The 22,519-nt window shown below is 47.3% G+C and overlaps 1 protein-coding gene across 3 annotated transcripts in view; it reads right to left on the reverse strand.

Moving 5' to 3' along the window:
• The window catches only part of Snx29 (sorting nexin 29), a 524,875-nt gene that overhangs the window by 384,532 nt on the left and 117,824 nt on the right, over nucleotides 1–22,519 (reverse strand). For all 3 annotated transcript variants that reach the window (XM_008829910.3, XM_029562003.1, XM_029562004.1), the window contains 2 exons: nucleotides 19,840–19,915; nucleotides 17,687–17,769 (listed from right to left, as the gene is read on the reverse strand). In XM_008829910.3, the coding sequence (XP_008828132.1) occupies nucleotides 17,687–17,769; nucleotides 19,840–19,915 (159 nt within the window). The remainder of the gene's footprint in view (nucleotides 1–17,686; nucleotides 17,770–19,839; nucleotides 19,916–22,519) is intronic.

Here is a 22,519-nt window from a genome sequence, read left to right on the forward strand (position 1 = left end):
CTTAAAAAAAAAAAAAAAGGCATGCACACATGAAAGCACTGAGAGAGAGAAACAGAGACAGGGAGAAGGCGGGGGAAACAATAGAACAGGAACAAGAAGCCTTAGGAAAAGCAAGCAGAGTTAGGGTCAGAGTCAACTCCATGCTCCTGCAGCACTGGACCATCCGACCCCTGGCATACGTGGGGAGGGGCAATGCAAGGCAGGTCTTGGGCATGTTTTGTGGCATCATCCACACCATTTGTCTTTTGGATCTGACTCTAAAGACAAGGAATGTTCAGAATACAATGCACAAGATTTCCAGCAGAAGATGCGCACGAGAAAATCTAGCAACAGGTTCCCTGTATTAACAGAGATTGCCACATCAACTATCCCACATGTGTGATAGAGAATAGTTCAAGTATAGTGCATAAAAATGATGGGTCAGCCTCCAACTGACCTGGAGGGATTTTAGATGAGGCTACAGTGCCAGGCCAATCAGATGACAGAGAATACAAGCATCTTAAACGACTCAGCCTTCATTAACTCTAGCCAGAGTGACCCTGATCTCGGTTTTCCTAGAGAAGGCACTCTGGCACTAAGGACAAGTGTCACAGGACATCCTCATTTCAAACAAGGCCCATCCCTGGCAGATGGTTTGAGACACAGTAGTAGCCATGGTTTCAAGGAAGTCAGCTCTGATTATTTCTTCCCCTGATGCATCTGGACTCACACACTTAGAAGTACATTTCTAATTCCAAGAAACAGGAATGAGTATAGACAGAGGTTTTAAGTACAGTTCGTCTTAATTCTGGAAAGGTTCTAGGCATACACTTGGGTCCAGGAATGGATAAATAAATTGATAATTACAGAACTGTCATGGAGGGAGGACAAATGGAAACAAGACCCCCTTGAGAGCCTGATTTCCTTTCATTATTACCAAGGGGCATGCACCTGGGACTAACTACAGGCGCACTGCCAATATAAGTGGTAAAATTAATTGGAGGGTCAGCTACTTATTAGGAGAGGCAGAATGAACAAGAAGCTAAAGTTCTAGAAGGTGAAACAGGGGCAGATGTACAGATGGCCACCTGGATTTAGATGAGAGGGAAAGCAATGTGAACCTTGAGGGAAAAGGAGAAAGGAGAACGGAGAAATCACATCCTCCTGCCCAGAAGCACCATCCCTAGCTCTTCCAGCAGAAAGCAGCTGACAGTTTCTGCAATGCATCCATTCAAGAGAAGGGGAGGGAGGAGGATTGGGCCATGGCTGGAAGAGCTCAGAAACTAAGAGTGCTTTCCATCATGGGAGCGGCAGAGTAGAACTGGGAAGAGATGGATGAGCAAGAGAGCAAGCCACAGGTATGGTCAACAGGCCATCCTCACAGGGCCCCTGACCTCTCCACACAGCCAGAGTCACCTCCAGCTGCTTTCATGCAAACTCCAGTCCACCCAACAGTTGACTCCACCCAGTGACCAGAGTGACCTTCTCAGATGTGGTGGATGGCATCTTTCCTCTGCTCTAATGCCCCCAATGATTTCCCTCCCACAAACTGAAAGCCTAAGCCGCCCACCTGCCTCCTTAGCTGCCTATCCTCCATGGGTTGGGCTCTGAACTGCATCACACATTGTATAAGCTGCTTCCAGCCAGGCCCAGATAGAGCCTGCTAGAAAGCTTAACACCCAAAAGGCTTATGAGAGTTCCATGAGGGCCCTTTCCTGAGACGTTGGAAACATTAAGAGTTGGAGTTGTCAAGGAGGTCAGCCGGAAGAACATCATCTTGATGGAGGTCATGAACCCAAAAAGGAGGAAAAAATCATGTTTGGCTCAGAAAAAAACACCAAGAGTACAGAACAGACTCTGAGACCTTTTAAATACAGCCAGGAATTCTCTGACTCAGAGAACACCCCTCTGACGGGCAGGAGCCAGTCTCTGATGAGGCTCCAGCACACCACCTGAGCTGTCACTCCCAGTTCCATGGCCACCGGCTGTGCTGCTATGCACAGGTCACTGCTCCTCTGTGAGCCCTTCCTTTCTGCTGCTGGCTGCTGGCTGACGGGGCAGCACACGCTCTCACAGGACCGCTGCAAACAGGAACACTCTGAACCTGGCAGCACCATCATTGGCACCTCCCCTGGTGCTTCCTGATGGTGACAGAAAGGTGTGGATTTCCCACACTGCCTACGATAGAGGGCAGAGCTGCAGCTCAGAAGGATCACCCTCATGCTGCTTCTGCACCCCACCCTCCTTGTCCAGTGTCCCCATCTCTGCAGAGGCTTCCTTAGCCTCTCTACACCTGTCATATGTTTCCCCTCCCTCTAGACCCAGGCTACTCTAGCCTTGCCACATTCACCCCATGGATTCTCCCCACATCTCCCTCCCACTCCCAGCATCGGTAAGGAAATAGGCCTGTGTTAGTGTCAGGGTCTATCAGCTCCCAGCTTCTGATCAGAAGTCTTTGCCATTCCAGGTAATAGACTAAGGATTAACTGCAAGACCTGAAGCTCTCATTTGGACTTCCTGCTTAGGGATTCACCTCTGAGTGGGACAGGTGGCTAAAGATCACCAGGAGAGGTCAGTCCCTACCAGTGATTTAAAAAAATTTCATAATTCCCACATGACTCCACAGCCTTCTCTTTTCTTCCCAACCAGCTGTTCTCCACTGTTTTCACTTCCTGTCCCACTTTGAACTCTCCCATGACAAGAGCTGATGGCCTCCTCTGGGAACTGGGTACACTACCATAAGTACTTTCTACAGATTACCTTGCTTAGTCCTCACAGCAGCCTGATCCTGTGCACTTCAGTGATGGGGAAACTGATGTACGGAGCCTCAGAGTGTGGAGCTGGATCCTCACCCTCCCTCCCCAGCGCCTAGAACAGTACCCATGTAACAGACATTTGGTAAATGTTTAGGGAGTGAATAAACAAATTAAGAAGAAGTGAGGCATGTCTAAATCCCATCTGGAACCTTCCAATTCCTGAAACAGTCACTGGAAGTCTAGGAGACAAAAATTCTGAGGGTGAGTCACCAGAGTGAGGGATCTGTGCAGCCTGCATTACCTAGACTCAGTCTGTGCAGTTAAGAGACACAGGGCTCAGAGTGTGACCAATTTAATGGCCACTGCTCCCCCAACTCATGTTAAAATTTCATCATGGAACCCTCAGCCAAGTCCTGGGCTGGCTGCTGGGCTCTGCCACTACACTGTGAGTCGTTCCCACAGCACTCCTTGGCTTTATTTCCCAAGCTGCCCAATGTTTGGAATAGTGTTGCCAGGCAACAAGCCAGAGCCTCAGGAAGATTGAGAATCCCTTCCCATGACAGTGAATGAAGAACAGACTGCTCAAGAGGCCAGTGGCCCACACAGGGGGTTTCTTTGCTCTCTCAGCCCTGGCTCAAGATCAAAGTGACAACAAAGCAACAGGCAACAATGGGCTTGATTAGCAGGTCTAGCCTCTCTCCACTCCCAACTACTCTCACTCCCAGGAAGAATTCAAAAGGCAAGTAAGTATCCATGGCTAATCAATGACATCTCATAAAAGTCATGACAAAAGAGAAAGCCTATCTAATTAGCAGCATATTCCCTTCCAAAAGAGACAAAGGCTATCCCACCTCACCTTCAAAAGCCATGGGCAAGACATGAGTATGATGTTGACAGTGACAGGAAGCTCTGTGCACACCAGGAACCTTTCACCTGGAAAAGGCTTCTGCTCCCATCACCTGGGTCGCCCTACCCGACTATTACAATAAGACACCAGCCTTGGACATCCAGAACTGAGAAGCAAAAACCCCACAATCGAGGAAGGAATAAAGATCCAGCAGAGGCCAGAGGAAAAGCCACAGCGCCCCCTGGTGGTCACAGTGGGACTGTCCAGCCAACAGCAGGGAAGCCTGGAGTTGTTTTCCTACAGCTCTCACCTCCTAAATAATCAGGAATTCCAACCAAGCAATTAATTCAAGAGTAAAGAAAGCCAGCTGTTAGGAGGTAAAGGAAGACAAAGTTAACACAAATGGCAGTGAATATCCACTGAGTGGATAAGTTCACCTCCCCTTGAAAAGGAAGCAGCACCAGTGGCCGGGCATGCTGAGTGTGAGGATTGCCGCTCAGGATCACTCGTTCTGGGTCGCTCTACAGGTGCCTATCCTCCTGCAGTGGCCAGACCCTCCTCTCAACAGGCGGGGCAGAACACAAAAGAAAGCATTTCCTGGGATCTACCATTTCAACTAGGTTCATTTTTCTCAAAGGTCATTCCCTAAGCCTGCAGTCAAGGCTGAAAGAAATGTCTAAAACAAAATATGTGGTGCTGGAGAGATGGCTCAGGGGTTAAGAGCACTGACTGCTCTTGCAGAGGACCCGGGTTCGATTCCCAGCACCCACATGGCGGCTATGAACCGTCCTTAACTCCAATTCTAGGGAAATCTGAAGCCCTCTTCTGACTTCCATGGCATTGCACAACACATACATACAGGCAATACACTCATACACATAAAATTAAATAAGTTTTTTTTTAAATATGTCTCAAAAAACTCTGCTTCTAGCCAGAAGTGGTGGTGCATGCCTTTAATCCCAGCACTCAAGAGACAGAGGTGGGCGGATCTCTGTGAAGTTAAGGCCAGCTGGGGCTACAGGGAGATCCTCATATATGTCTGTGTTTCTTGGTGTTATTGTTATTTGAAACCCAGCCACTTTCTGCTGTGGAGCTGTCCCACAACAGAGACTTTCAGCGGCATCTCTGGCTCTACCAGAAAGGGCAGCAGGCAGGCAGAGAGATCTGTCCCTACTGGCATACCCACAGCCACGCCTTGCCAGAGTCACCCTCATCAAAGGCAGACAATTCAAGGTCTCCAGGGATGTCCAAGTGTCCCTTGAGGAGGGTGAAATCACCCCAGCTAAGAACCATATGTGATCGCTATTTCCAATATTGAGGTCACCAGCCCCACAGATCAAGTGTACACACTACCTCCACTTAAGAGATTAAGGGGCACACAGTCAGGAAACGAACTTTAGAGGTTTCTATGGTAGGGACAGTAAGACAGAAAGCCATATCTACCCACTGGAGTAACAATAACAAAACCTAAATACTGTGTTCAGGATAATTATCCAGGACTATAGTCTTTGAAAATGTTAACAACTTCACCTACAAATTATGAACATTTAACATGCCGGAACTCTGAGGGGTTGGGGCGGGGGGGTTGTTTTTTCCTGATTTTTCTTTTCAAGATGTAATTTACACAGTCTTTTTTGAGTATTTTTCATAGATCCAGGAATTTAACCCTCACAACCCTATCAGAGGAGTACTATTATTAGCCTCATTTTTAAAAAACAGAACACAGAACTTGGCCCAATTACCTGGCACAGGACGGGGTGTTAGAACACTCTCTGGTGGCAAGGTGGCTGCAATGCACAACACAATGCACAACTCACAGCTCCCAAATCCTCACAGGCTCCATCACATAATCCAACAGAAAAACTAATTCAATAGTACAGCTGTTCAGCTCTTAAACAGGTAAACGAAGGCAAAGCTGATGTAAGCACCAAGACATATCTACTGAATATTAAGGAAATACAAAGTCTGAATAGTTTTGTCATCAACAGGCAGACAGCCACACGGTGCTGTGACTGCTAGTGCTGTCCCACACACTCGGCATGACACCACACACTGAGCATCTCAGGTGGGTCTTTTTTGTATGTGTGTGCATGCATGTTTATGGACAGTGCAAATGCACACATGTGTACATTCATACTGAGGCTGCCTCTCAGCTTACCCATGATCACTAGCATTCAGGCCTTGCAAAAGTAAAAAATGGATAAAAACTTCATAGTTCCGACAGCTCTGATGATATAAGCCTGGCGGTGCTGACCTTAGAGCTACAAGGCACTCAGAATGAAAATATGAAGGTGACATTTGCCCTCTACAAAGAAAGGTGGCTTTTCAAAACTGGCAAACAGGAACCTGCAGGCTCAGCCAAACACCATCACCATTCCGTCACTTTCCAACCCTATGGCTACATTAGCCTATACTGGCCTAGGTATGAAAAGCTATGGGCCAGGCTGAGACTGTAGCTCAGTGCTAGGGTGCTTGCCTCGCATGTACCAAGCCCCAGCTTCTCAGCACTAGAAGTGGGAAGGGAGGACTCTAAACCAAACAAAGGCAGGTGCTCATCCACACTCACTTACTACACAAAGGACACTCACTGTCCACTGAATGCTACCCACTTGCAAAGGAGACAGTAAGCAAGAGGATGAAGACACCTTTCTTTGACATCACAGCAATTTCCAAGACCAGACAAGTTATCACAAGCAGAGACTTCAGCAATGTGACTGTCCTGTGGCCAATGAGAGTGTATCATGACTCCTTTCCAGGCAAGATGGCTGCAAGAGCAAGGAATCCTGGGAAGAGCCCCCTCCACTTCACAGCTGGAGGAACTAAGGAGTAGAGATGTCACTGGGCTATCAAAGTCAGAATCAAAACCAGGTTTGCCAGATTCCCAAACTAGTGCTCCTGCAGCCACAGCTTCTCTCCACCCTGACCAAGCCAAGGGTGAGAATTCACATGCTCCTCCCTGAGCAGCTCCTATGGACACCCACTTGAGACAGTGGAGACTCAGCATGAAAGGAGCTCAGTGTCAATTCACTCCTCAGAGCACTTAACACTCTGCTCCTTGGAACTAAAGTCCTCCCTTCATCCCTCCTTTACTCCCTCTTTTATACAAATGTGTGCTGAGCAGAATCTGGGGCACCCAGGACAGCAGTGAATAGGTATCACCTGTCCTCAGGAACCTGCAATCCAGCGGAAGCCACAGAGAATAAACAGAAAAGAATGTCTAGTTGAGAAGTGGACCTGAAAGCTGACGTCAGTAGCTGTAAGCAAAGCAAAGCAGAACCATGGCAAGGGTGACAGAGGCGCACGTTCTCCCAAATGGTGACCAAGGAAAGGCAGCTTCCTCCAGGAAGCCTTGGGCTGCAGGGCAGCTGTAGAAGGTGCCCGAGACCAGATGGTTCAGACACCACAGGCAGCTCTGGAGCTAGTGGACATGCTAGAAGAGTTGGTATTTGGAAAGAGCCACCATCTGGTTCAGAACCATCTCACTGTCCTCACAGTCAGAAAGGGCTAGCAAGCTCTCCAGGGTCTCATTTCTGAGGATGCCTTTAGCCCTCATGACCTCATCTCCTCCCAAAGCTCCCACCTCTCGATGCCACTGCACACGGGATTAGCATTTTAACACATTGGTTTTAGGAAGACATGAATACTCCCTAGCAAGGAGGAACATTCTAACAAATATGAACACTTTCTTCTAAGGACAGAACATTCCAGAAGTTTATGGGATTCCAGTAATAGCAGAAGAGGATGTAGATCCTGAAAGCAAGAAGGAGATAAGAATGTGGACTCTGGCTCGACTGTTACCAGCAGCCCAGCAGTGTGGCCCTCAGCAGAGCCTCTCCTCAACTACAAGCCTCAGTCTCCTCAACTATGAAAGAAGGCTAACACTGCCATCTGCTGAGATGCTGTGTAAAGGCGGTAACAAGCCTGGCTCACAGTGGGCAGCACACACGAGGGGAAACTCACATGTCCAGGCACTCCAGAAATGCCCCAGACACAGGACTAAATGGATGAACTTGACATCTGAAGACTGACAGAGGCCACGAGAAACCAGGATGGATGGATGAGAACAGCCAGGGTTCTAGAATTCACAGCCTCAACCCGGGGGCTAGGGCTGAGAACTGGTACTTGAATACTTTGAATGGGCTCAAAAGATTGGTTCCAGCCAGGTATGTTGGCACACACAAGCAATCCTAGCCCTCAGGAGACTAAAACAGGAGGATCTTGAGTTCAAGGCCTGCTGGGGTTACAAAGAAGGAGGGAAGGAGATTCCCAAAGAGATTATACAGAAGTGATTTCAGAAAGAAGTGCCTCCCTGGACCAATGTCCCATCTGACCCATAAGCATCAGGCAAGACAACAGTGAGTGTTCACATGGATTCCCTTTCTCATCATCCCCAGCCTGAGCCTTGGTCTTCCTGGACTATGGTCTAACTGAAGAACTAATACAGTGATGCTCCCCATCTCATAGCATTAAGCATGTCCTTTCATTCTGAGAATGTCAGGGAATCTACTGGGGACTGTCGGCAGCTTCAGAAAATGGATGTCTAAGTCACAGAGCAGCACCCTGTGAGGTACCCAGAGGCACTAGAGGACTTTCTGGGGGACACAGTAAGGAGCAAAGAAGGGCTAATCAAGAGCTATGAGTCACAGGCAGGCCTCAAACCCTACTCTCTGCAGAGGAAGTGGGGGTTCCCTCATACCTGCTTAAAACCCTCTGCAGCTTCTCTCTGCACATGGGATAAAACCCAAGTGGAACTTGCCCCAGCGTCCTCCCACTGCCCTGCACTCTCCCTCTCACCTCCACCCAGCTTACTTCCACCATCACCATTCACCACCTCAGCTCTGTCACCTGAGAGCACCTCTCCTGCCCACCCACCCCCAGCAGCCCCTGCACATGGTCTTTCCAGTTCTTTCTGCGAGGCATGCATCTATTAACTTTACAGCTTTTGGTCTTCCCCAAGGTCTGGAAGCCACTGAAAGCAGAACTTTGCCTCTAGTTCTCCAAGGTATCTGCCAAGATTAGCACAGCACCTACCACATGGTAGCATGGGCAGAGGGAAGGAGGGAATAGGGAGGGAAGAAAGGCAATTTTAAAAAGAAAGATGATGCTCTTTTTATGAGACGAACCCTGACCTGGAGTCCTGGGTGCCAGTCTCTCCTTATTCCTGTTTTCATACCACATGACCATACATGATCTCCCTGGACTCTGGGCCAAGCCTTCTGGGTAAACAATGGAGCTGAGGGCCTTTGCAAGCCCAAGAACAGTAGGAATGAACACAAGCAGCACTCACCCTCAAAGCAGCCTGTGAAGTGTGGAGGGGACACCGGACACCTTTGTATCTCCCTCTTACAAATGCAAGCACCTGCTGGGATCTATCTCCCTCTTACAACATGTGAGCACCTGCTGGGATCTCACCCCACACAGTAGGCCTTACCAAAGCCCTTCCTTCAGGCACTTCAGGCGCTAACAAGCTATGCTTTGCCTCCCCCCATTTCCAGCACCAGCTGGGGCACAGATGTGATGAAGAGCTCCCAGTAGATGCCCTGCATCTGTGGGATGTCCACATCAGGACCTGCAGTCTAAAGGACAGGGTACAGGACAGGATAATGCACCCAGCTCCAGGGACCCTGGGAGCAGACAGGAGAGCCACCAGTCAGGCATCTCTTCCTCCAAAGCACATCTCAAAGGCACCTCAAAACTGCCAGTCTGGTGGACAAGTCAGTCATCAAAGGAAAACGCTGGTCCCCAGCCCATCCAGGAGGAAGGGGCAGAGACTCGCAAGGTATGATGGCTCACAGGTGTAATCCCATCACTCTGGAATACAGGCTGAGGCAAGAGGCTCACTACAAGTTTAAGGCCAGCCTAGCTACACGGTGAGTTCCAGGCCAGCCTGCAGTATACAGCAAGCCATCTCAAAAGTGGAGAAGGAGCAGAGGCAACAGTGCTGGACTCGAGGGCAGGAGGTATAGAGAGGATGGGGGGGTTGGAGGGAGGGCCTGGTGGAGTAAGAGTGACTTTGTCCATATGACCCTGAGCACAGTATCTACCCTCTGTGGTCTCCCGTGTCTAGTGAACTAGTGATACCTGTACCGTATGGGCTGGTAAAAAGTGAGAGAAGCTGTCAAAGCATCTAGCACAATGCCAGTGCCTTAACTGGTGAGCAGTATTCCCTGATTACTGCCTAGGCCTGAAAGCCCCTCTTACCCCAGCCGTGTGAATTGCCTTTGGTCATCACTCAAGTGTTCATGACCCTGTTATTGGACCCTGCCAGTCATGGGACTAATGCCCCAATCAAAGCTCAAACACCTGTTGCCCTCAAAAGACATTTAATTGAGAAGTCCACACCCACACCTGGGGGGTGTCATGTTCCTTTCCCGAGTAGCTATCCCGTAACCTGTGCTTAAAATCTATGTTCAAAATACCTCTTAGTAGTTGTAACTCTTCTCTGAGAAGTCTACACCCATGCACTTGGGTTCTTTTTGAAATCTGAGATCTTTTAGTTAGCTTAATCAGTAAATGACAGTCAAGTGAGGAGCTATTTTCTACCAATTTCAGGATTATTAGGTATTTTTAAAGGTATTTCAAGTTCATTAACGGATTTATCATGCTTTTATTTATTTTTATTTTATGTGTATGAGTATTTTGTTACATGAATGAATTTTGTTACATAAAGAGGGTGTTAGAGCCCTTGGAAGTGGAGTTACATATGTCACTAGCCATCATGTGGGTGGTGGGAACCAAACCCAGGTCCTCTGCAACAGCAGCCAGTGCTCTTAACTGCTAAGCCATCTCTCCAGCCACTATTACGTTTAATTTAATTTTTTAAATATATGGCTTTCTTTTGCTTCAGTTTCAACATATTAAACTCCATTTCTATTTCTCCACTAAAGTTAAGATCATATTTTTCCCATAAAAGAAAAAGATTTCTTTCCTATAAAAAAGAAATAGAAGGGGAGAAGGGGAGGGGAGTTTTGAAGAATTTTTAAGTACTAACCGACATTAGTATCTTACATAAATATGAAAATGATAACCCAGCTGGGCCTGGTGGCACACACCGGAGGCTGAGGTAGAAGGATGGTGAGCTTGAGGCCATCCTGGACTACATGGTGAGACTCTTTCTCAAACAATGGTAACTTAAATACAGTGAAATTCCCTACATTTTCTGTAATGAAACCACACCAAGAGATGCAACACCATGAGTTCTGAGGAGAAAATGCTGATGGGGAAGGGAAATTGCACAGGCTCATGTTCCTGGACTGTCCAGCAGGGGCAGCCCTAAGGGAAGACAGCTTGATGGCTGCCGAGAGCATCCTGGGCAGCAGTGGAAGAGGGTAAACTGGGAGGCTCAGAAGCAGCAATATCCTGAAAGGCTAGTAGGGGTAAGAGAACAGCCCTACCAGTTCTTTAAGATTTATTTTATTGCTGGACATGGTAGTACACGCAAGAGGCAGAAGCAGGTGGATCTCTGTGAGATCGAGGCCAGCCTGGTCTACATAGCAAGTTGCAGGCCAGCTGCAGCTACAGAGAGACCCTGTCTCAAAAAAGAAAAAAATGTATTTTATATGTATTTATGTGTTTGTGTATCTCTGTGTGTATGTACACGTGCATGCAGCTGTCTGTGGAAGTCAAAAGGAGCCATTGAATCCCCTAGAGCTGGAGTTACAGTTGGTTTGAGCCACCTGACAGGGGTGCTGGGAACTGAACGCTAGTCCTCTGCTAGAGCAGCAAGCATTTTTAATTGCTGAGTCATCTCTCTAGCCCACACCCCCACCCTCCCAGTTTTCATGGCCTTGGGGAAAAAAATATATATATTTCTCTCTAAAATATGTAGGACTATTGAGTTACAGACACTGAAAACACGGAGCTGGTTTCTACCTTTTCCTGTTCACCTGAGAGCAAAACAGACACACAGAGACCTGAGGGCTGTCTACCGCCTCCACCTTCCTGACTAAAACAAAAGGCTACTTCTTTAGTGGATATGGTTCTGGGTAGTTCTCGGCATTAGCAGGGCCTGAGGGAACCAAAAGCAACTACTTTTCCATCCTGTTCCTACTCTGAGCCCTGCTCCCTTGATTTGTTGAGTCCCTAAAATGGGGCCATTTTGTTACATTGCTATTTAAGCTAGGCTCCCAAACCATTGCTTTGCAAGAATTGCTTTCTTCAGAGAGTGACTTTTCCCCTCTGGGGTACCCTGCAAGAGGAGTTACAGTGCTGTGAGTCCTCTTGTTAATCTGTCTTTGGTTAATAGGAATCTGTCCCAGTCAAGAACTCACAAAGGCTGAGCACAGATAATTTTCTATTCCTCCCCTCCGGCCCTTAGAGTTCTCAGAGCCTACGGGCTAAAAATAATTAGACACATTTGGCACACTCATCCTGAAAATCTAGTGTCCTCACTCGGGAAGTGATGGCTTCATTAGAAATAGCAATGACATCAGGCATAGTAGTGCAGGCCCATACATCCAGCACTCAAAAGACAGAGGCAGGAAGATCATGGCAAGTTTGAGGCCAATAGGAGTTACACAGGAAGCCCTTGTCTCATAAAACCAAAATAATTATAAATAAATTAATTATAAATAAATAAATAAATAAATAAATAAATAAATAAATAAATAAAGTCTGAGGCTCTCAATTCTGGATATTCACATATTATTATTATAATACTGTGTGTCCTAGCTAGGGACAGTGAGCTGTATCTCTTTAGGGGATCCATAACAATTGGGACTACAGGCTTTTGAGTCAGAAAACCTGGGTTCGTCACCAGATTCTCCACTCACAACCATGCCTGGGGCATCATAAGTTCCCACTGAACCCTTACAGAATAATGGGTGCCTTGGCAAGTTACTTTACCCCACCCATCCCTTAACCCCCACTTCCATCTTCTTATATAAAAAGAGAAAACAAGGTTGGTTGGGCATCATAGTGTAATCCCAGCACTCGACTGAGCAGGAGGATGAGAAGTTTACGAGCAACTTGGGCTATAGAATGTGACTCAAAAGGAAAAAATAAAAGAGTAGGAGCTGGAGAGATGGCTAGTGGTCAAGAGCATGTACTACTCTTACAGAGGACCTGAGTTCATATCCCAGCACCCACATCAGATGGCTCACAACCTCCAGCTCCAGGGGAGCCATTGCCCTCTTTTGACCTCTGAGGGCACATGCACAAACTTACACCTGGATACATACACATACACATACACATAATTAAAAACAAGGTCTTAAAAAAGAAAGAGAAAACAAAGCAGTATTAGCTATGTTTAAGGGCTACAGGGAGTCAAAATGAGAAAACACAGGTACATCAGTGGACATGCTAAAAATGCTGCCCAAGTGTACTGTTACCAGTGTCTCTGTCAAAACTAAAGTGATAGACTGTGAAGATGGCTTAGTGGATAAGAGCACTTGCTGCACAAGCATGAGGAACCGAGTTCAAATCCCCAGCACCCACATAAGAAGCTGGGCACACCTATAACCCAGGAACTGTGAGGGGCAGAAGCAAGAGGATCACTAGACCACCAGCCTAGCTCCAGGTTCAGTGAAGAGACTCTATCTCAAAGGAATAAGGTGGAGAATGATAGAGAGGACACCCAGCATCATCCTCCAGGCTCTGAGCACACACAGGCATGTACACCCACCCACACATTTATGCGCGCGTGCGCACACACACACACACACACACACACACACACTTTTGATTAGCGAGGAAGCATGGAACAGGTCTCAGAAATCTATCTACTGCCCCTCTCCTCAGACCTGTTATTCCTAATCAAATCCATCACCATCTAGAAGTTTGGTTCACGAGTTTGTCAAGAACTGGTATGAGAGTCACAGAAGAACCACGGAAGGCCACACGCCATGTGGATGACTTCAGACATGGGAATGAGCCAAGAGCACAGCAGAGCCCTGGAACTTTCAGTAGCAGAGTAGATCAGGCCATGGAGCGTAGGAGACCACATCACAGCTCTCGTGACGAAGAAAATGTATGGCTACACCAGAAAGCCAAGGATGCCCCAGAAAGAAGTGGGGCTACCACCCCTCCTTAAGGCTGTTCCCTCACCCTCAAAGTTCCATGGGCAGCACCCTTCCCACTCAGGCAGAACACCTATGAGAGAGCAAGAGACCTGAGAGTGAAGGGTATAAACAAGCAGCCCACATTGAGGCACAGGCTGTCCAACAGAAGCCTGGAGAAGCCTGCCCCCTCAGCAAGCATGGCCCAGTGGCTAAGCACCATTTCCCACCCCTTCTCCTTTTTCTCCTTTTATGGTTGGTTGGTTGGTTGGTTGGTTGGTTGGTTGGTTGGTTGGTTGGTTTGCTTACGAGACAGGGTCTCATGTAACCCAGGCTGGCCTCAAATTCACTATGTAGCTGAGACTAGCCCTCAGCTTCGGATCCTCCTTTCTCTACCTCCTCAGTGTTGGGACTGCAGCCCTGTGCTACCACATCCAGCTTCCCAGTTCCAAAAGTAGCAAAAACATATTTAAATGTTAGCAAATGACAGTGATAATGCGTCCATCAAGGTTGCTTACGAGACAGGGTCTCATGTAACCCAGGCTGGCCTCAAATTCACTATGTAGCTGAGACTAGCCCTCAGCTTCGGATCCTCCTTTCTCTACCTCCTCAGTGTTGGGACTGCAGCCCTGTGCTACCACATCCAGCTTCCCAGTTCCAAAAGTAGCAAAAACATATTTAAATGTTAGCAAATGACAGTGATAATGCGTCCATCAAGGGACAGCTCTCACACTCCTAAAGCACACTAACACAGGACACTATCACCACAAGTCATAGAGCAAGGGACAGCCTTGCACCCACTAATCCACAATCATGAACCTACCCCCAAAGAGGCAATCTGAAAGAAAATGCTGACCAATGTTCTTAAGAGCATGCTCACTACACACCTCCAGTTTTCATTTTTTTTCCTTATAGTAAATGAAGAAACTCATTTTAAAAAAAGAAAAACACCTAACTGGTACCCCCACACACACACACAATTATCTAGAAATTCATCAGAATGACCAGGCACATGAAAAGGAACAGGAGGATCAGGACACACACCATACTCAGGAACAGAATACAAATTAAGTACATTACAGCAGCTCGGGCTCTTCATTCTGGTCCAAAGACTTTCCTAAGCCTGACACAGCTGCCCTTCATAGGCCCCTTGCATGAGGTGGGTGTTCACTTGTCTGTGTGCTGAGACATGAAACAAAGTACTGAACATTTGAGAGCAGGCAGCTAGAGCCATGAGCAGCAGTCTTTAGAGCAACCCTCCTGGCTGGGACACCCTGCCACTGCCAACATTAGTTCCTACATACCCAGCACCCATCGCCCCAACCAGAAATCATAAGCTGACCTGCAGATGAACAGAGTCGCTGAGGCAGAATCACAAGTGTCTAGGTTGCCATCGTTACTACTTAACTAATTCACTTTTTCATAAGAGGCTTCTGTGTTTTCTTGGGTACCAAAGAAAGGACAGAACAGTAATATCCAGCCAGCCATTCCATCCTTTCCTGGCCAGTAAGCAACAACATATCCTCAAAATGCCTCACCACTAACTCCCTGGGAAATTTCAGAGACACCCAGGAGGGGAGGGGCACTCCTCAAGTGTGGAAGACTAAACGAGCTAGCTCAAGCTCCATGAAGAGCACGGGCAGCCACCAGCACTGACTGTGTAAATGAAGCCAGGGAAGCTGGCTTTAGGAAGCACATGGTTGATAAGTTCCTTTGCTGAGCTCCTTGAGGGTTTTTGAGAGCCAAGTGCCCCCTCTACAGGGGGTTCCTGCGTGCTTGGCTGGGATGCTAGACTTCACCTAAACTGAAGCCACTCTGGAGACAGCTGCTCCTGCAACACCTCGACTTGTATCAAGTCCTGCCCCCACACGGAGAAGCATGATATGGTACATCCCCACCAAACTCATCCTGAGCCCTGGTCCTCAGTGCAACAGAGGAATCCAAGTGTTCAAGCTCTTCTCAAGGGTGTTGAGTTGGGACTCAAGGGAGGGTTAAGTCTCCCAGGACCAGCTTCATTACTAATAGACCACTGTTATACAACTAGTGGTACCTCCCTTTGGCCAACTAGCACGTGCTCCTCCTGCCCACACCTGCTACTCTGCCATGATAAGGCATCACAGCCATCACCAGAAGCAAAGAAGATGCTAGTGCCAACCTCCTGGCTGGGAAGAATGACCTCTGGAAACACTTTGACCTCAGCATTGCAGCCTCCTGTACCACAAGACAATAAACTTTTGCTGAAGCCAGCTGGTTCATGACCCTTTGTGGAGGCAGACTAAAGCAGAGGGGCACACATTGCCCTTCCTATTTCTCTCACAGATGGCAAAGGAAGTGGGATGAGTGGATGAAGGAACTCAAAGCCACTCTCACATTCTGAGAATGCCAGCCCTCATCTGCACTGGAGCAGAGCAGACCAGGAAGCTACTCCATCACCTGCTCACAATGATTACCCACAAGCCAGGTAATCACCAGGTGTGCAAGGTCAAATGTGGGCCCACTGACACCCTCCTTCAGAGAGTCCAGCTTTCAACTCTGGATAGGTCCCTACATGCCAAAGATTACAAGCAATAAAACTAGACTTAATTTCTACAAAACAGAATGAACAAAAACAAGATGGACCATATCCTTGCTGTGGGCATAGCTAGCTCAAGGGTGTCAGGAAGACTGTCCTGAATAAGGAGGTACAAGCCAGGCCAGGGGCTTTCTTGGGGATGGAAATGGCTGAGGGAGACCCACAGGCCAGATCAGCAGCCTCAAGAGCCGCTGACAGAAAAACCTACAAATTTGCCTGCTCCGTGTATCGCACACATCAGGGAAGGGCAGGTCACAATGCCCACTCAGCTGGATTCAAGGTTGAGAAGAGTCTTAGTAAACCAGACATGTCCTCCACAAGAAGGATGCAGTTCGTTCTCCCACACAACATGGTGTCCACTCGCCCTGCTTGCTATGGGACAGTTGTTAGTATTTCCTCCACATGGAGGCTACCAACCGTCTAGAGCTCTGGTGCTCTCTTCTGTTCTCTGTGGGCACTGCATGCATGGGATCACTTATATACATGTAGGTAAAACATAAAATAAAAATAAATTTTTAAAAAATTAAAGATAAAAACACAAAGGAGAGCACACATGTGAAAACAGAAAGATCTAGATGTGAAGATCCGGGTGACATGGTCCTCAGGTGACTGCCACATTTCCAAGCAGAAATGACACCCTGAGGTGCTCTCACTATGACTTCTCTCGGTGTGGCAGTCACCCCCTTACCGCCACTAACCCAGCTTCTAAGGTTTGTTGTCACTTTCAAATTTGAAGGAAATGCTAATTTCACTCAAAGACTGATGAGAAAAAAGTTACAATTTTGCTCTATCCAAGTTCAGACCCCAGATTCTGATATGTGAAATAGAGAACGCCTACTTCTTGCTATCTGGGATGTGAATGGGATGGCTAGAGCTAAAACAACTATTCTGTGCTGACCACAGAGCCATGCACCAGCCTACCTCCGGTCAGAGAGTTTCTATCTTTTTAAGCAACTATTGATTTTTTTTTCCTCTGTCCTATAGGGTCATTCACATCTACCCTTCATGTCTGTGCCTCTAACACCTTTTCTGGGAGGTAAAGCTGGAAGGGGTTTGAACCTGATCATTAGAATATTTCATCAACAAACTGAATCATCTGCCAGGCATGGTGGTGCATGCCTTTAAGCACACAGGAGGCAAAGGGAGGCAGATCTCTGTGAGTTCAAGGCCAGTCTGGTCTACTTAGCAAGTTCCAGGTCAGTTGGGGCTATAGAGAGACCCTGTCTCAAAAAAAGGTTAAAAAAAAACCACCAAATCATCCAGAGTCACAGAAGTCGCAGAGGAAACCAGTCAAAAGCTTCTTGTCACTGACTGAACACAGGAGGCAATTTGGGAACCCACAGAGGGTTCCTTTAATCCTTTAGAGACTCACACACAAGGAACCACAGGCTTGTCACAGTTCCAGAAGCCTACCACACCCCACAGTCCAGTCCACAGCAGGTACACACACCAATTTCAAGTCCACAGCTGTACAGGATGGGCACAGAGGCATTGCTGGGATGCACAGGCCCAGTGAGCCTCAGAAGGTACTTACGAACTGTCATCGACTCAGGCGTCGAAGCAGAGGGTAACAGGCTGCTCAGAGGACTTCCTTGGCCTGGAGAGCTGGCTTCCACACTGGGAGAAAGCAGGCAGAAGGAAGTTACAGTAGGCCTAAAGTACAAATTTTTTACAACACTCAGGTGAATGTTTAGCTGGTATCAATCGGAAGAAGGCCGCCATCAAACTCAGCCAATCCTCCTTCCTGCAGGACATGTAAATGAAAATTTGTCTGAAATTTATTTTAACCCCAAAATCAATACCCACAGTCCTGTTTTATGCTATTCATGAGCAAAATATTAGAGTGACCCAAATGGGCACATTCACAGCTGAGGTCAAGCATGGTGTTGCTGCCTTCCTGTTCCAGCTTCTATAATTGTGAACAGGTCCTCTTTTCCATGGTCTATTCACTGCCATGGTTTTCATATTGTTGTAGCTTGTGGTGGTACTTTCCTTAGTCAAAACGGTCTCTGAAATGGATGTCAGTGCTCCTAACATAGACACCCATGATGTCTAACATGAGGCCAACAGAGAAACAAACGTGTGTTAGACAAGCTCACTCAGGCAAGGACAGGACTGTCCAATGCCAAGAAGCCTACAGCAGATGTGTTTGCTTGTTTGTAACTGAGGCCGATGTATTCCAGACTGGCCTGGAACTTGCTAGGTAGGCAAGGATGACCTTGAACTTCTGACCCTTCTGCCTCCAACTCCTGAGTGCTAGGCTTACAGGCCTACACCACCACAGCTGGTTTTAATTGGTGCTGGGGATGGAGCCCAGGTCTTTGTTCATGCTAGGCCAGCGCTCTACCAACTGAGCTACAGCCTTAGGTTTTAAACAAGGTGCCTTTAAACGAGGACAGACACAGACCTCGACCAATGGATATAAAACTGTCTAGACCAAAGGCTCCCAGCAGCCTGTCCCAGAGCAGTGCTGGTGCTCACAGAACTTTCACAGAGCATAACTCCTGCAGGTAAGCAGGGTCGGCTGCAAATTTACAATCAGTTTCCAATGTGAAAAAATAGCACTGAGCCAGATGTGGCAGCATATGCCTTTAATTACAGTACTTTGAAGGCAGAGGCAGGCAGATCTTTAGGAGTTCCAAGTCAGCTGGGGCTACAGGGAGACCCTGTCTCAAAAAGACAAAAAAAGAGTACTGAACTGTCTGAACTGTCTGTGAACACAGCAGGGCCATCATCCAGCGCACACTGACTGGGAGGAAAAGCAGCAAACAAACATACATGCCATGGACTTGGGCTTACACTTTTCAGTCACTGTCACATTTTGCAAATGTTCTAAAGTACAGTACAAATGGAGTCAGGACCCAGAAGGGTCTGGTCACGCCCTCCTTTCTGACACTGGGCTCAGTGCCATCAGCCTCCTCAAGGTGTGTCATTTTCAAAATCCTGTCTGTGCCGGGTGACAGCAGGATACCAACCAAGGTTTGGGGCAGCCAGAACCCGCCACCCTGGAACTCAAGTTGAGTATGCAGATGGATAATTTCAAGGCACCAAACTGAAATCATGAGGTGAAAAAATTACTATAAGAGTAACAGAGATGAAGCTGACAACAGGGAGACCTGACAACAGGGAGACCTAGGGTGATCTTCCCTCAGTCACAGAACTTGCAATAACTTTGGGCAACTCAGTTTTCCCTCAGGACTTTTTTTTTTTTTTAAACAAAACCTTTATACACTACAATATGCCAAACAGTAGGCTAAATATTTAACAGATACTATATAATGTCTACATATCCTAAGTATTACATAACATTAGGATTGATAAATATTACCAAACATTAATAAAGTTCAAAGTATGACAGAGGAGGTACTCAGATAAGGTCCCAGAAGTGTCAAAAAGGCAGATAGTACATAAATGAAGTTTGATAGGTGCTATATCTCCGTTTGGTGCTGAGGATGGAGCCCAGAGCTTTTGGCATGCTACACAGGTACTCTACCACTGAACAACAGCTCAGCTCTGAGACTCCATCGTATCCAGTTTCTTTGAGGCAAAGGTGATCAAACCTTGGGCATGTTCTAAGAAGTAAATCTGAGCATAAATATGAGATCAGGCCTCAGCCTTCAATCCCAGCAGAAATACAGAGATGTAGGTAACACATCACCACCCCAAAGCAACACTCTTGATACCCACCTGTACTGAAGGCCAGACACTGGCAGAATGTGGTCTTCTGGTCCTGTCCCGTTCTCCAGGCTTCCTACGGGGGCATCTGTGCACAGAGAGCAATCACACAGAAAAGCTGAGGTTTTATTTTCAATTCTCCTTCGCTCAGCTGCTCAATCAGCTGATTTGGAAACTTCCCCCACCTGCACACTGGGTTTTCATCTGCTTCCCATTTCATTTGTTCAGACATCATTACAGCTTGTCAGCTGCAGATAGAATACCCTATTCTCCTATGCTACATGTGACTGGTTTTTTTTGTTGTTGTTGTTTTGTTTTGTTTTGTTTGTTCTTTTTTACCTTGAAGCAAGGTTAAATAAAGTATGCTGGAAGTCCATATCCAGGGCCCCATTGCTCCTGCCTGCAGTGGCTGGAGGAGGACACTGGAGGGCAGCAGGGCCTAATCACTGATGATGGCTGCTGCTTTCTATAAAAGCCACTTTTAGGGAAGCATTCCCAAGAAGCAAAGCCGTAAATAATCTCCAGAACAAACAGGCTAAAGGCAACTGTCACAGATGCCTCAGCCCCAGACCTCCTGGGGCTGCACAACCACATAAAGATCACATCTCCAGCTAGGCATGGTGGTACATGCCTTTAGCATTTGGGAGACAGAGGCAGGCGGATCTCTGGGAGTTCCAACCACCTGGGCCTACAAGAAGACCCTGTCTCAAAAAGACCAAAAAGATCATCTCTCCCAAGGATGTCCTCACTCAATGGAGAAACTTGTGAGTCAGAGGCAGGTGGATCTCTGGGAGTTCCAGCCAGCTGGGCCTACAAGGAGACCCTGTCTCAAAAAGACCAAAAAGATCATCTCTCCCAGGGAAGCCCTCACTCAGTGGAGAAACCTGTGAGTCAGAGGCAGGAGACAGGTGGGGAGAGCTCGGCCTCTAGACCATGGCTTCAGCTTCTCCCAGGCCTAGGGAGCCTTTTGACCTCCTACCATACACTTTACTCATCCACAACTGTTTCAAGTAACCCAAGGATACCCGGCTCTGATCCCTGAGAACAGGAGACCAAATGGGAAATAAAATGATTATCTCTTCCCCAGAGTAAGCACACAGAAAAGCTGAGGCTTTATTTTCAACCTAGGACTGAGGTTAGTTTAAGGGTGCAGACCTACTGACTACATGAGTTCAGGGTCCTGCTCTCCAACTTCAATTCAATGAGTTACATGGCCTCTGTGCCTCAGTATATGCTTCGCTATATAGCCCAGGCTGGCCTGCAACTCAATCTCTTCCTTCCTCAGCCTCTTAAGTACAAGGACTACTAGCATGTACCACCATGTCTGGCTCTGCGAATAATAATTTTACAACGCCTGCAGTATAATTAAAGTTCACTTTATTATTGTCACTACTTTGAGACAAGGTCTCACTCTGTAGCCCAGGCTAGCCTGGAACTCACTATGTAGCCCAGGCTGGCATCCAACTTGTGGCAATCTTCCTGCCTCTGCCTCCCAAGTACATAGGTGAACCACCATGCCAGGCTTAAAATTTACATTTTTATGCATATCAAACAATGAAGATGTTCAACATATGGTGGCTGGCATCAGCTTCCTCGCAACCAGTGCAGGCTGTCTCGGGGTCTCATCCTTCCAACAACTGAAATTGCTCTTGAAGGATCAAAAGGGCCCTTCTTTACTCCCTACCCCCACCCCTCCTCTTAGAAGCTTCATAACACTATTTTTTGTCCCTCAACCCCATCTTTTTCTCTGGCATCTGAGTGCAGATATCTCTGAATTATGCATGGCTCCATAGTCCTTGGGTAAACTGGCAAGGTCTAGCCTATACTCTCACTTCTTAAGACAACTTCCAAGCCCTCACCTGGCCATGACCTCGGTTCTGAATCCTTGTTTCACATTTCTGGCTTCCTGTCAGATAATTCTACTGGAACCTCCCATGGCCTAGCAGCCATCTGGACTTTCAGAACTGCTGGTCTTATCACTGGGAAATCAGCTCAGTGGGACATGGTACTCACCTTCAACCCACACAGAGCCAGTTGGTATTTGCTGTAGGGTTTTGTTTTTTGTTTTTTTTCAGATTTATTTTCTTATTTATTTATTTCTTATTTATTTATTTATTTATTTATTTATTTATTGTGAACCACCTGATGTGGGTGCTGGAAACTGAACTTGGGTCTCCTACAAGAACAGCAAATGCTCATAACTGTTGAGTAATCTCTCCAGCACTGATATTTACTATAGTTTGACAAAGTGTCCTACAAAGGCCCATGGCTTAGTCCTCAGCTCATGGTACTACTGGGATGCAGTAGAACCTTTAAGAGGTGGAACCTGGGGCTAGAGAGATGGCTCAGCGGTTAAGAGCACTGGCTGCTCTTGCAGAGGACCTGGGTTCGACTCCCAGCACCCACATAACAGTTAACAACCATCCATAACTCCAGTTCCGGGGGATCTGACACCGCCTTCTGGCCTCCCTGGGCATTGCACATGTAGGTACACTCAAATACATGCAGGAAAAACACTAATACACATAAAATAAAAATAAATCAGCCAGGTGTAGGGGCACACACCTTTAATCCCAGCACTTGGGAGGCAGAGGCAGGCAGATCTCTGTGAGTTCAAGGCCAGCCTGGTATACATAGTGAGTTCCAGGCCAGCTGGGGCTACAGGGAGACCCTGTCTCAAAAAGACCAAAAA

This window comes from Nannospalax galili, unplaced genomic scaffold, assembly GCF_000622305.1.
Source record: "Nannospalax galili isolate Female #2095 unplaced genomic scaffold, S.galili_v1.0 scaffold32, whole genome shotgun sequence".
Classification (NCBI taxonomy): domain Eukaryota; kingdom Metazoa; phylum Chordata; class Mammalia; order Rodentia; family Spalacidae; genus Nannospalax; species Nannospalax galili.